The sequence below is a fragment of the Glycine soja genome, chromosome 2 (genome assembly GCF_004193775.1).
Source record: "Glycine soja cultivar W05 chromosome 2, ASM419377v2, whole genome shotgun sequence".
NCBI lineage: Eukaryota > Viridiplantae > Streptophyta > Magnoliopsida > Fabales > Fabaceae > Glycine > Glycine soja.
The window spans coordinates 46,890,352-46,905,249 of NC_041003.1; the positions used below are offsets into that span (position 1 = coordinate 46,890,352).

The following is a 14,898-nucleotide window of genomic DNA, read 5'->3' on the forward strand; positions in this document are numbered from 1 at the left end:
TAATTGAGAATTAAAAATTACAGTTGTGTAACTTTTTTGTTGCTACAGGATACTCAAAGAGATGAATTACGAGACTATCATGGCTTGCCACAACGGACATTCATCTATTCCGAAGTAGCAAAAGTGTCTGAATGGCATGGGGGTCGAGTATGCATGGTGGGAAAGTTTTTGTAAAAAGAACAAGATAAAAAAAATGATGCATGCATATGTGAAATTATATCAGGAGAAGATCAAATAATAAAAACAGTTCAGGTGCATGTGCTTGGTGCTAGGATCGGATGAACATACTGAGCAATCTACTACCAATGAATTGAACTTTGATCTTGCTTTATTGTTAATATTTTATGAACTAATGTTTACAATTTTCTCATGTAATGGTCTCTGGTGTTTTCTCATGGAATGATAACTATAGTTATATATATTTCACTATTTAATCTCTGAATAAGTAAAAGCATCATAAATTAGTTTCAATTTAAATTGATCCCAACCAGCTCCTGTAGATTGTCGTCTTAACTCTTCATCTGCATTTTTTTAGAAATTGATCCACTCCCCGGGCTGGTATCCAAATAATCAAATGGGACTGCTGTTTTAAGGCCTGGCCTAACAGCACAACGATCTTCCACAATTCTAAACTCCACATCATTTCCTTCACTATGAATATGGTCTAATTCATCCCATGTAAACAACAATGACAATGTAAAGGCACCCCAAGGGTTGGAATCCACAATCTTAACTCTTTCATCCTTTGTAATGCATACATCAAATGCGTAGTTTTCTGACTCAAATTTAGCCCTCACATGATTGTTGAAAAATGCCTGTATCAGTAAAAGGAGATCATTCTTCTTTTCAAGCAAAACAGGATTAAAAGTAGTAACCTCCCGTTGAGAAATTCCAATTAATTTCTAATTCCGTACATAACATCCAAATTCCATGTCTGGCTGAAGGGATGGATACCATTTAGGAGAGCAACAGGAAGGGAGGATCAAAATTCCATGCTTCTGCTTCATCACCAGATCCCTCTGACACCTGAAAATCTTCTTCCTCATCTGGGTTATGAATTCTATTGGGTAATGCATCTTCATTTAAGACAGAAACAGGCAACAGGAAGGGCCCTGAGTCATCAAGAAGGTGCTGAATAAATGATTCAGGAAGTTGATGAATTAAGGTCTTGATGGATACAGATTTGAACATTGGATACCATTCCTGAATCTGGCAATGATTCACCTCTTCCTCTTTCATATTTCTGTAACGGTGGTTTCTCTATCAAATAAAATCAGCTGAATTTACTTTTCTCTATCAAATAATTAAACATTGAAACCTAGTAGCTGTCAATATAGACCATCACCAGTGGGTTAGGGCCAGCACACTAAATTAAAAGAAACAATTAGCCCACATCTTGAATGGGTGGCTATATGCATTAACAGGAAGCCTGTATATGCACAAAAATGCATGCCAATTACCAATAGTGACAACCAGAGACATTAAAATGTAGATTATGTAGTCTATATCACCAAATATCAATAAAGCTCGTATACTAGTAGGCAATGCAGATATTACTTTGCTTGGTTTCAAGACCATGGTCATTTCATCCATTGAAATGTAATGTTACCGTGAAGGTTGATAAGAAGTGGCTAGTGCCAAAAAGACAGAAAAAACACTAAGGTTCAATTGTAGCCCATTCTTCAAAGCCAAGGTTTGGCAAATAAGCTAGCCTAAAGGAAAGATGGTGCTTGTCATTACCAATTTACCATGACTTCCTATACCAAGTTACCAACAATTATGAATTCGCTCTCCTTCTATACCCCTCCTATGAAAAAGACTAAACCATTTCTGCATCCAATCTACATAACTCTATTAACTTTAAACCTAAAAATGCCAACTACAACACGAGTCAATGTATCTCAACATTGAAACTGTAAATGAATACAGAAAAATCATCTATATATCTCATACCAAAATACCAAACTCGCTCAAACAAAAATATTAATCTACAGAGTCAAATGCTGAACTGAAAAATTAAAAAATCACAAAACAATTTGAATAACATTGTGAAGAAGCAAAGGGAACGAGAATTACTAGGTTTGAACTATAGTTAATCCTGATTCCTGCCAATACTAGCAACCTTGGCCTAAAATTCCTGAACAGAAAAATGACAAACATGATAAGTTGAACTAGCAATTTGTAAGCATATAAGAAAAATCACAATCGATGAGAAAATCAGAAAATAACAATCAGAAATTGCAACGAATTTCTATTCGAGACCAATGTTCGATTTGAGATGCGATTTTGGACAATGGATTTGGGAGCTACGGTGAACGAGCTATGAGCTAAGGCTTTCGCTGTTGAGTTGAAGGAGAACGCAGAGTCATTTGCTATATCCACTTCCGTTTTTTCCTAAGTACACTCCCCTTTTATTATTTCTTTAAATTGTCTTATAAATATTCTATATGCCCAAAATACCCTTCTACACTCCTCTTATATATTATTAAAAAATGTAAACCCTATTCTCTGTATTCTATCTCGTTGTTCTCCAAACCCTTCTCACCGTTTCTCATCAATTTTCCCTCCTCCCATCTTATGTCAATCTAAGGTATTAAAATTTAACCTAAAAGGGACTTTGATTGTTAGAAGAATACACAACGATTGAAATTGTGAGAAATCAGTGTACCAAACTTTGTTTCTTTCCTTTTCAATTTTTTGATTCTGGAACGACGAAGCACTGTTTAATAATTACTTCAAACATTCGTTTCTGTAATGTTGGTTTAGATGTATTTTGAAAAATACTTTCTGAAATAGAAAATCTCTAAAAATCATTTACTTTATATTTTTCATAAATTCGAAAATACTGTTTTTTATCCTTATGAACAAGTAAATTTTGGTTTTGGTCCCTGTAAAAAAATTCATTTAATTTTTTTTTTCTAATCTTCATTTTAAGTTAAATAAACAATACTTACTCTGGAAATTTAGGGGAAAAACTTTACAAGTATAACATGTCGACATTATTATATTACGATACCAATATGTCGGTTATTACTGTTTGCACTCATGTTGTTTCCTACACTTTTTTCAGAATGGTTTTTTTTACTTTTGGAATGATTATTTCAAAAGCCAAAAGAAATTGCATTCTCAAATATAATTTTACATTCCAGAAAAAAAAAATGAAAGTGCAGGAAGAAACATGAAAAGTGTGAAAGCAATAACTCAATATGTCTCACCTATATTGTCACTTGATCACAAAAAAAAAATAAAACCTATATTGTCACTTGATCACAAAAAAAAAAAAACCTATATTGTCACTTGGCCTTTTTTAAAAACATAAAAAGATAGTGAATGTCATGTAATAATAGACATTAATTATTTCATTTTCTTAAAAATAAAAATCAAAGAATTTTTTAATAAAAACAAAATAGGCCATAATTTTTTTTTTTTTATCAATTACACATTTCCAAAGATAAAAAAATATATTAAAGTCTTAATTTAACTTTACCGTATCATTAAACTTGTAGATCAATTGATACAAGATTATTCCAATTTAATTAAAGCTCAAACAAGATTGTTACATGTGAAGATCACACTATTTTTTTTAAGGTTGGGTCGGGTTTATGCAAAAAGAATTACACATCCAACTCAATCATAAACGAGTTGGATCGGATTGGGTTAATTAAGTTTGAATATGTAAAAATTATTTTATATTTTGTAAAATATTTTTAGATTAATTTATTTTTATATAAAGTTTTATAAGTATATAATGATTAAATATATCTAAAAGAGACTAAATTATGACAATAGTTGATTAATAAAAGTAATAATTTCAATAATAATATATTTTTATCCAAGATAAAAATAAAGTATTATATTAGAATGAGAAAATATAAATAAAATTAAGACAGTGATAAAAATAATAACTTAAAAGAAAAAAATCATGAATGATTTAATTTAATAATATAAAAAATAATGTGTTTTATATTTAATAATTAATTTATATGTAATGATAAATTTAATTATATAATTAAGGTTGATGGGGTTGAAAAAAATAGAATTCCTTATGCAACCTGCATATCATATCATGTATTAATTGGATTGAATCAGATTTGACCCCATCACTCAAAAGATCCAACCGGGCTGAATCCGGATCTACTACTCAGGTGAAGTGGTGAGGGGCAAGTGAGTAATTTGGCAGCATTTTGTAGTTTTGCGGTCCGGAGCTGAATAATGCAGCAGAAATGGGATGGGCATACACTGCGAAGAAGAAGAAGAAATAGCCGTTGGGACTTTGGGTTGCGGACAGACCAGAAAATCAACATTGAAGAAAAGAACAAATAAATGTGCATAGTTTATTGTAAGGAGAAAAAGAAAAACTAGCCGTTTGTCTTTGCAATGAAAACTAAGAAGCAACAAGAGGTGGGGTTGTACTGTAACTCCACACCCACCTGACAATTGTCTGTCTTCAGTTTTTGCTCTTTCTTCCCAACCCAAGATTCCTCACCCCGCGCGCCCCACTCACTCATCCAACTCTTTTTCCTTTGTTACTCTCTTCTCTCTCACAATACCAATCAGTTTTGTTTGGGTCTTATGGACACTCACCAAGTAATAGTGATAATAATCAATCAAAGTCTCCTACTTTTTCTTCTTTAGTTCACTCCACCTTCTTTCTTGCTCCTACTATTATTCCATTTTGCTGTAATGGAGGACAAGAACCTGACCTCAAAATGGTTTTTTAACCCCAACCCAAGTAGTCATTTTTTCCAGTTGTTTTTCTGTTTGTGGATTCTCATGGTGCCAGTGGTGGCGAGTGAAGAGCGTTGGGATGGGGTGGTTGTGGCACAGTCAAACTTCCTAGCACTTGAAGCGTTGAAGCAAGAGCTGGTTGACCCTGAAGGCTTCTTGAGAAGCTGGAACGACACTGGCTATGGAGCTTGTTCTGGAGCTTGGGTTGGTATCAAGTGTGCTCGGGGACAGGTTATTGTGATCCAGCTTCCATGGAAGGGTTTGAAGGGCCACATCACTGAGAGGATCGGCCAACTTAGAGGGCTTAGAAAGCTTAGCCTTCACGACAACCAAATTGGTGGTTCAATCCCTTCAGCACTTGGACTTCTTCTCAACCTAAGAGGGGTTCAGCTCTTCAACAATAGGTTCACAGGGTCCATCCCTCCTTCGTTAGGGTCATCATTTCCTTTGCTTCAGTCTTTGGACCTCAGCAATAACTTGCTCACTGGGACAATCCCCATGAGCCTTGGGAATGCCACTAAGCTTTATTGGCTTAACTTGAGCTTTAATTCCTTGTCTGGCCCAATACCAACTAGCCTAACTCGCTTAACTTCTCTCACCTACTTGTCTCTTCAACACAATAATCTCTCGGGCTCTATTCCTAACACATGGGGTGGTAGCTTGAAAAATCACTTCTTTCGCCTTCGAAATCTGATCCTAGATCATAACTTGTTGAGCGGAAGCATTCCTGCTTCTTTGGGGAGCTTGAGTGAACTTACAGAGATTTCTCTTAGTCATAACCAGTTTAGTGGAGCTATCCCAGATGAAATAGGAAGCCTTTCTAGACTAAAGACAGTGGATTTTTCTAATAATGACTTGAATGGAAGCTTGCCTGCTACTCTCTCTAATGTTTCCTCACTCACTCTCTTAAATGTAGAGAACAACCACCTTGGCAATCCCATCCCAGAAGCTTTAGGTAGATTACATAATCTTTCTGTTCTAATTTTGAGCAGAAACCAATTTATTGGCCACATACCTCAAAGTGTTGGAAACATTTCAAAGCTTACACAGCTTGATTTGTCACTGAATAATCTCAGTGGAGAAATTCCAGTCTCCTTTGACAATCTGCGTAGTCTTAGTTTCTTCAACGTTTCTCATAACAACCTCTCTGGTCCAGTTCCAACCCTACTTGCCCAAAAATTTAACCCAAGCTCATTTGTGGGGAATATTCAACTATGTGGCTACAGCCCTTCAACCCCATGTCCCTCCCAAGCTCCTTCTGGTTCACCTCATGAAATATCAGAACACCGTCATCATAAGAAACTAGGCACCAAAGACATAATTCTCATAGTAGCTGGAGTGCTCCTTGTAGTTCTGGTAACAATTTGCTGCATTCTGCTATTCTGCTTGATCAGAAAAAGAGCAACATCAAATGCAGAGGCTGGCCAGGCCACAGGGAGAGCATCTGCATCTGCAGCTGCTGCCAGGACAGAAAAAGGAGTTCCTCCCGTCGCAGGCGAAGCCGAAGCGGGTGGCGAGGCCGGAGGCAAACTAGTCCATTTTGATGGACCATTGGCTTTTACAGCTGATGATCTCTTGTGTGCAACAGCAGAGATAATGGGAAAGAGTACATATGGAACTGTGTACAAGGCTACATTAGAGGATGGAAGTCAAGCTGCAGTGAAACGTTTGAGGGAAAAGATCACTAAAGGTCAGAGAGAATTCGAATCTGAAGTTAGTGTTATAGGAAGAATTCGACACCCAAATCTTTTGGCATTAAGAGCCTATTACTTAGGACCCAAAGGAGAAAAGCTTTTAGTATTTGATTACATGCCTAATGGAAGTCTTGCTTCTTTCCTACATGGTAAGTTTGCTATGATAATTTTTTTCTTTCCATGGTTGAATATTTGTTTCATATCTTAACACTATTGTTTTGACTGTTTTCCATTTTTGTGTAGCTCGTGGACCAGAAACAGCAATTGATTGGGCAACAAGGATGAAAATAGCACAGGGAATGGCTCGTGGCTTGTTATACCTTCATTCCAATGAGAACATTATACATGGGAACCTTACGTCCAGCAATGTGCTGCTGGATGAGAATACGAATGCTAAAATAGCTGATTTTGGTCTTTCTCGGTTGATGACAACTGCAGCTAATTCTAACGTGATTGCCACTGCTGGAGCATTGGGATACCGAGCACCCGAGCTCTCGAAGCTTAACAAAGCCAACACAAAAACTGATGTATACAGTCTTGGTGTCATCTTGTTAGAACTCCTAACGGGGAAGCCACCTGGTGAGGCTATGAATGGCGTGGATTTACCTCAGTGGGTTGCATCCATTGTCAAAGAGGAGTGGACAAATGAGGTCTTCGATGTAGAGTTGATGAGAGATGCTTCAACATATGGCGACGAGATGCTGAACACGTTGAAGCTTGCTTTGCACTGTGTTGATCCTTCTCCATCAGCACGACTAGAAGTTCAGCAAGTCCTTCAGCAGCTTGAAGAGATTAGACCAGAGATATCAGCAGCCAGTTCGGGTGACGATGGAGCCATTCCTTCGACTAGTGAATGAATATTGGGTGTGCTATGTGGACAATTTTTTTGTTTACGTTTCTCTTTAGGACTAACGGGGTAGTAGTGGTGGCACGGTAGGGACAGTCTATTCTTTCATTCTTACATTGATTTTTGCTTGTTTGGAGTGCCTAGTGTATCTGTACATACTGTGCTTTCAAATCAGCAAGTGTTATCTTTAACACTTCATTAATTCATTTCATAATAGATGATTGCTGCGGCGTTTTAACATTAATTTATAACATGAAAATAAAAGGAATAATATTAAAACTAATGGCCTGTCAGGGAGGAGAAAATATTTTTTTAAAGTTTAAATTGAAAGATTACTCCAATTAAAACCAATAGTTTTTAAAGTTTAAATTGAAAGATTACTCCAATTAAAATTGAAAGATTCCTTGGTTTAATTGGAGAGAAAGTGGAAAGAAAAAGTTGAACATTAGTTTTAATATTATTCTCTCCAATTAAACCAAGGAAAACATAGTCATCCGTATTCTTTTCATACCAAGTTCGTCCAATGTAACTATTATTAGATACACAACTGCACAACAAAAATTAAACATTACTTTATAACATGAAAATCAAAGGAATAACAAGAAATGTACAACTCAGATTAGTTAAAACTTAAAACACATTGAAATCTTGAATGTCGGACAAAAATAAAAGGGATATATGCATATACAACTCTGAGCTAACACTAAGTTCGTCTAAAGTAATGTAACTACATAAGATTAAATTAATGGAACCAAAATCTAGAACTACTTTTCTGCATAAAAAAGGCAAAAACAAGAATTTACAGCCAAGTACATTTTAGCTGCTGTCTCTCAAGTAAGCAGCCGTTTCTTCCGCAAGCTTCTCCCACACAGTTGCTGTCTTCTCTGCATAGCCTGCCTGTAAAATGGGTGAAGAAGAATAGTTAGTGTTCTGAATCAAAAAGATAAACGCAACAGCTTACAGAACATAGAAGATAAATGAGCTTTACTTGATTTGCAACAAACCCTCGCAGCATGCTTAGGAAGTCACTATTCCTCTCTTGATCAATTCTTTCAAGTTCACTCCTATTATTTTCCTGCAAACATTCCACAATCATAAGTGATATTTTGATTTTTGACACAGTATTCCATGATAAAGACTTCCCAACAATATTTCATAAACTTTTTAATTGATATTTTGTTTTTTCTTAAATCTTAATAGAAATTTGAACTAAATATGAACAATACATATAACGAAATCACATCTTAATCTGGAGAACCGATAAACAAAGATATAATGGAACAAATTGTTAAGAGATGAAAAACTGGAACCTATTTTGACAAAAAAGATGAAAAGATCATCCAACATATATGGATCTCAACAAAACTGTAAATCGGAAAGTACAAATTTTACTTCCTCTGGCCTCCACAGTCTTCTCATTTGATGTGACTCATAAAATTTCCCTTAGTTCCATCGAAACAACCCAAAGGTTTTTTGTGATTGCATTAGTGACAACAAAAAAGCAGATTCAGAGTCTACCATAACTGAGAATAACAGATGAGCTAGAGTATTTTGGGGCAGGTGAATCATGCCATACAGAATCTACTGTTATATAGAGCCTAAATTAGCTGATACTAGATCAGCTGAATTTTTTCTTTTCATGGGATGCTTCTTCTAACAATTTCTCCAAAACAAAATATCAGATGAAGCAAACATTATAAACAAATTTTACTGCCCGTGCCTTCATCTGATTCTAATCTGCACATATACAAACTTACCTCATCAATCAATACAAGTTTAGTCCTAATGAAACCAAATTTATAGATTTTACTGTTGATTAAATAACTGGGCTGGTTCAACCTGAAAACCTAGTGAATTGATCCTGTGTTCAGTTTTTTTAACCCATAAAGCAGGAGCGGGAGAAAGAGGAACCAAGAACAGGAAGGGAAAAACAGATAAACAGGTCTCACTTGCAAAACATATTAGTTTGAACTGTTTTTTATTTTTAGAGTTGTTTAACTCTAAAAAATATTTGTTGAGCCAAATAGTGGTCGTCTAATACAAGCTATGTATAACTGTATAAGCAAGGCATGAGATGGATTTCCCTACTCTTAGCTTTTGTATATATTATATGCTTGCATGTTTTATACTCATTATCTTACGTGGGACTCAAATGTAGTCTCCTTAACTTTTAGATATGCTACATGCTTGAATTTTTCAATCGATGTCTAATGTGACTATGTGAGACTCTGAAGCACTATGCAACATATTGATTAACTTGAAGCTTTGATATAAAATATATGCTTGGATGCTCCACTTAGTGTCCCATGTAGTATATTGATGCACTTTCAACATAATAATGGTTATCTTTTTTTTTTTGCTTTAACTTCAAATGCCACTTGGTGGAAGGTTATTTAACCTTTTTTTATAAATCTTGCAGGACATCTAATATGGTTGTTTTGTGCTAATTTAAATTTTTACCTAACTTGATTCCATATGATTTCTTGTTTTTTATTATTTGATCTATTATATAATAATAAAAAATATTGGACTAGTTCAATAAATATTAATAAAAATATAATATTCATTTTGATGGACCCATTTTTTCACCTGTTCACCAATTTAATGATGGACCCAGTTTTTAAAATACTGGATTTTACAATATTGAGATGAGATGGCAAGGATTTAGAAATTAAGTTTAAATCTATTGACTAAATTTACTATTGATTGTATTGAAAAACCAGTGAACTAATCCTGTGTCAAGTTCACTCAGCCCATAAAACCAGAGGAATCAGAACCCAGTATATAGGGATAGTTACACCAATCTCTCTTGAAATTAGGGATAATTACACCTAAACCTCTTAGCTTTTATATATATGTATGCCTGAAACTTCCACTCACTATCCTGCATGGAACTTGTAGTAAAGCCTCCTCATGGGGTATAATATATATTTTATATTCTATATATAGGGTAATTACACTGAATCACCGATCTATCTTGAAGTTAGAGATAATTACACCTAAAACTTAATTGATTTAGAAATTACACTTACGTCCCTTATTTTATATTGTAGTACTCTTATGCTTAAAGACCCTTTATTTTTAAAAAATTACAATACCTCCCTTATTTTTATGCAAGAAACATACACATTACCTTAAAATTAACAAAACAAGAGACATAAGAGAGGTAGGTATAATTTTTAAAACAAACAAGATCGAAGTGTAATTATCTCTTATTCTCTTATATATATGTTGTATGGACACATGAGACAAAAGCAAATGAAGACAATAATCTTCAATATATGACAAATATGGAGACATGCATTGTATAGTATGACAAATAAAATATGGATAAGTCAGTTCTGAAAGTGAAAAATGAGTTAATATGCAGGGGGATAAAAGCTCAAAGTTGCAAGACTACAGCTGAGTCGGAGTTACATATGTCAAAGAAGGGAGAGGACAACCCAATATAAGGTAAGTAAAATGTTACCTTGATTCGTTCATACTCTCTATCTGCACAAATTTTAGCATCCTGAGTAACTCTAATGGCTTCTCTTAACTCTTCAATTTTCCGCATCCTAGACTTGTCTCCACCAAATATTTTGGATGAAGCAACTTCAAGCTTTTCCACCCGTGAATGTAAAGAAGCTAGTTCTGATGAGAGAGTTTGAACAGTCAACAATGCACTCGATCTGTCAGAAAATGCATTGTTGACAGCTAGCATTGTCCCAAGGTATTCATGTAGTTTATCCTGCAACATAAAGAAAATATTACTCATCAACAACAGAAAATAGTTAGGGAATATATCAGGAGGTTAACGCATCTATCATCATGAGAGATTCCACCATAGATTTATAAACAAGCTTAAAGGTTCTATCATAAGTCATAAGAATATGTGTACTTGCCAAATGTTTGATTGTCTGTGTATTCAGCTCTCTATATAACCTGCTTGCTTTAACAGATGCAGTTGCCACATTTCTCATGTCAGCAGCTCGAACTCTCTGAGACTCAAATATGGCTTCTTCTGTCTCAAATTTTGTAAGCTTAACAAAAGCCAGACCTAGTTCACCCATCGTTTCACCCATGTCTTGCTGAAACTTGACAAGGGATTCAGCCTGCAGGTCAATGCGGATAAACAAAATCAAGCTCAGCAATCAAAAAGGGAAAACAATATTGTTCTTATTCAGTTCCACATGACAAAAATGGACATGGTAACACAATTCCAAAAAAGGGGCACATTTTAAACAAAATTCAATAACCAAAGCAACACTTGAAGAGGAATGCCTTTCAATTCAACCAACTAACAATATTTTTTTCAAAATCTCTTTCAAGAAGCTACTAAAAAGTGCTATTATTTCCCCCATAATAAGCTATAATAACATGCATCCATAGAGTGTTTGGAAGTGCTTTTACAGAATTATTTAGACATATCTTATAATTAAGTGCTTTAGCAGGTATTAGGATAAGCTCAAAAGCAACTTAAAGCTTCTTATAAACTCTTAAACTTCTTTCGATAATTATTACTTGGTTAAGTACCCAAATGCACTTAGTTAAGCTTTTAATGATCTTATTGAATAAGCACATAGTTAAGCTGATTACCCAAAAGCACCATACTAACAAAAATGGAAGCTTATAATGAACTTATCAAATAAGCATTTAGTCAAGCTCATTACCCAACTGCACTTAGTTAAGCTTATAATGCCGCCATAGTTAATCTCATAGTGAATAAGCATGTAATTAAGCTGATTACGCAAATGCACCATAGTCAATTACCAAACATGGAAGCCAAAACCTTATAGTGAACTTACTGAATAAGCATTTAATTAAGCTCATTACCCAAATGCACTTGGTTAAGCTTCTAATGCACCATAGTTAATCTCATAATGAACTTACTGAATAAGAACTTTAAGCTGATTACCAAATGCACCATAGTTAATCTTATAATGAACTTACTGAATAAGCACATGGTTAAGCTTATTACCCAAAATGCACCATAGTGAACTAACAAACACTAAAGGCAAAATCAGTGAAACACAAAACCTGCTGAGAAACATTGCTAAGATGGTGCTCAAAATCCACCAACTTATCCTTCCTCTCCATGAACTCCTTATCCTCCTCCACAACAAGGGGCTTGCTCCCAACCCAGTCATTGGCAACAGACTGCTTCAACTCCTTGAAAATCCTGAGCAAGTCCCTCCCGCCCTTGGCCGGCTGAGCCACCTCTCCCAGCTCCGCCTCTCCACTGAACAGCTGCCTCGGCAGTCTCACGGCGCCATCGAGCATCCGCGACGCAACGTCGGTGGTTTTCGCCAGCGGCAGCCGCTCCTTGGCCTCGAGAAACAGCCTGAGCTCCTCGCTCCGCCCGATCACCGGGTGCGCCGCCAGCTTCCTGAGGTACTTCTCCAGCGCCACGCGCCGCTGCTCCACGAACTCCTGCTTCTGCATCACCTGGCTCTCCACCGTGCTCTTGTCAGGCCGCACCGGGATGAAGAACCCGCGATACGCCAACGCCAGCCGTTCCGAGAGCGCCACCACGTCACGGAATCGCCTCCGGACGGCGAACTCGGAACCGACGCCGCCGTATTCAGGGAGGTTGATGAGCGTGGTGATGAGGTAGGTGTAGAAGGTGGCGGCGCCAGGGACGAGGGAGGTGGAGGTGGCGAGGTCCTGCTCCTTCTGAGGATCGGTGACGGAGATGTGGAGGTAGTCGCCGGAGCCGAATCGGGCGGCGGGGGACTCGACGGCTTGGTCGTGGCCGTTGGAATCGAAGGAGGTGAAGATTGCATCGGCGTAAGAGGGAGGGTCAAGGAACGAGTTGAAAGGGGAATTAGGGCTTTGCGGCGACGTAGGACGGTGGTGATGGTGAACGGAGGAGCCGTCGTCGTCGTGGTGGAGGATCAGCGAGTCCATTATCTCGTCGTCCTGGGAGGCGTGGAGAATGTGATGCTGTTGGTCGTCGGAATCGTGATTCATCATTTTGGATGATCTGGTTACGAGGGAAGAGAATTGGAGATCATGGTGAGCAAATTGGGAGTGTGAAGAAAGCGAAGAAGAAGGAGTGAGAGTTAGGTGCTTGGTGTAAGAAAAAAACAATAGGCTCGTTTTTCTTGTGTGTCACACCCATTCAGACTTTAGATGGATTAACATCTGTTGGCTGTTTATTATGTGTGGAGTTTCTTGTTACTACTATATTGCCAATCTCCTCTCTTTGCTGTAATTGTGCCATTATTTCCTCCAATGTTCTTTTATTTTTCTATCTTTCAAATTACTATGTTTCTTTAATTGATTAAGACAAACTATGTAGTACTTTGTAGAGCGGCTTCAAATTATGTTTTCCAATTGAATTAGTATTTTGAGTATGAGTATTGTATATAATAAATAAAATAAAATAAGTTATCCATTAATTGATTGTTTAAAATAATTTTATATTATTATTTAATCATAATTAATCATAATAAATTAATTTCTATTTGAATTCAAAATCTCTATTTAAGTCAGAATGATTTTATATTTATCAACGTGTTAGATGATATATAATAAGTTTATTAATTTTAATGATAATTACTTTTAAAAATTATATAATGATAATTTGTGATTGGAGGATAGTATAAATTTTCCGTGCATAACCATTAAATTTATAAATAATTTTTTAATATATAAAGATTTATAATAAATATTTTTAATTGTGATATATAATTTTAAAATGATAATAATTTCTTTTAAAAATATTAAAATTTACTTTTTTTATGTAATTAGGTTATTATTAGTATAAAATATTTATCGGGTCTATAAATAACAAAACAAATCTTTGTAAAAAAAATATTTTAATTATATTTTTTTTTATTTATAAGACTTAAATTTAAAATTTTATTTAAAGGAATTGAAGCTAATTTCACTAAGATCATCTATTTGTTGTTATATTAAAATTTAATTTAGAAATGGAGATAAAAAAAAGTAGATTAAAAATAATTGATAAAGATAAAAGGAAGATGGTTTGAAATGGCTAAATTAAATTTTCTCAATAATTTAAGCTTTTGAAAGAGTTAAATGGAAGAGATTTTATAAAAATTAAATGTATAAGTTATTTTTAATTTTTGTGGAAGTTTAATTTATTTTATCTAATCATATCTCTAATTTACCGGGTCAAATTTTGGTTTAAGAAACTGATCCTAACCAATCTTTGATACATCCGTTCGTAGTTCATCCCTAATATTGAGGGTGTCATCATTGATAAATGTTTATGAATGTGTTTAGTATATTTCTCTTAATGATTGTAATAATTAGGATATGACATTCTCATTACAGAATCTTAGAAAGAAAATTAGTACATTTATCATGGGCAATTAAACGATGAGCATGTGAAGATGTTTGCTTTAGTTAATGCCGATTTGAAATGAAATATGTGTCTTCTTGTTACTCGTGTAGAATTCTTCAAATAATGTTACTTCGGAGATGAAGCATTAAGCGTACTTTTTTTTTTATGGTGCGGCCTCCCCATTTTTTTGTTTCAACTAAATCTTATTACGTTTGAATTGAGTGTTTATTTTTTGTTTTTGTTTTCTAAAAATGATTTTTATTTTCAAATTTTAAAGAATTTAATTAATAATTTGATATGTTGATAATCAATTAACCAAGAAGACATGAATGATT

At 35.1% G+C, this 14,898-nt stretch overlaps 2 protein-coding genes and 1 pseudogene across 2 annotated transcripts; 1 reads left to right on the forward strand and 2 right to left on the reverse strand.

The window, feature by feature from the left end:
- Positions 1 to 306: 306 nt before the first annotated feature.
- On the reverse strand, positions 307 to 2,369 carry LOC114399535 (annotated as a pseudogene).
- Positions 2,370 to 4,170: 1,801 nt separating this feature from the next.
- Positions 4,171 to 7,513, forward strand: LOC114399541 (probably inactive leucine-rich repeat receptor-like protein kinase IMK2). The gene is made up of 2 exons (XM_028361749.1): positions 4,171 to 6,571; positions 6,666 to 7,513. The coding sequence occupies exons 1-2, from the start codon at positions 4,684 to 4,686 to the stop codon at positions 7,277 to 7,279; spliced, it is 2,502 nt and encodes an 833-aa protein (XP_028217550.1). The 5' UTR covers positions 4,171 to 4,683; the 3' UTR covers positions 7,280 to 7,513.
- Positions 7,514 to 7,863: 350 nt separating this feature from the next.
- LOC114399549 (sorting nexin 2B-like) lies at positions 7,864 to 13,414 on the reverse strand. Its single transcript, XM_028361756.1, has 5 exons — positions 12,289 to 13,414; positions 11,154 to 11,363; positions 10,739 to 10,999; positions 8,258 to 8,344; positions 7,864 to 8,166 (listed from the first exon to the last, which is right to left on the reverse strand). The coding sequence occupies exons 1-5, from the start codon at positions 13,222 to 13,224 to the stop codon at positions 8,086 to 8,088; spliced, it is 1,575 nt and encodes a 524-aa protein (XP_028217557.1). The 5' UTR covers positions 13,225 to 13,414; the 3' UTR covers positions 7,864 to 8,085.
- Between the last annotated feature and the right edge of the window lie 1,484 nt (positions 13,415 to 14,898).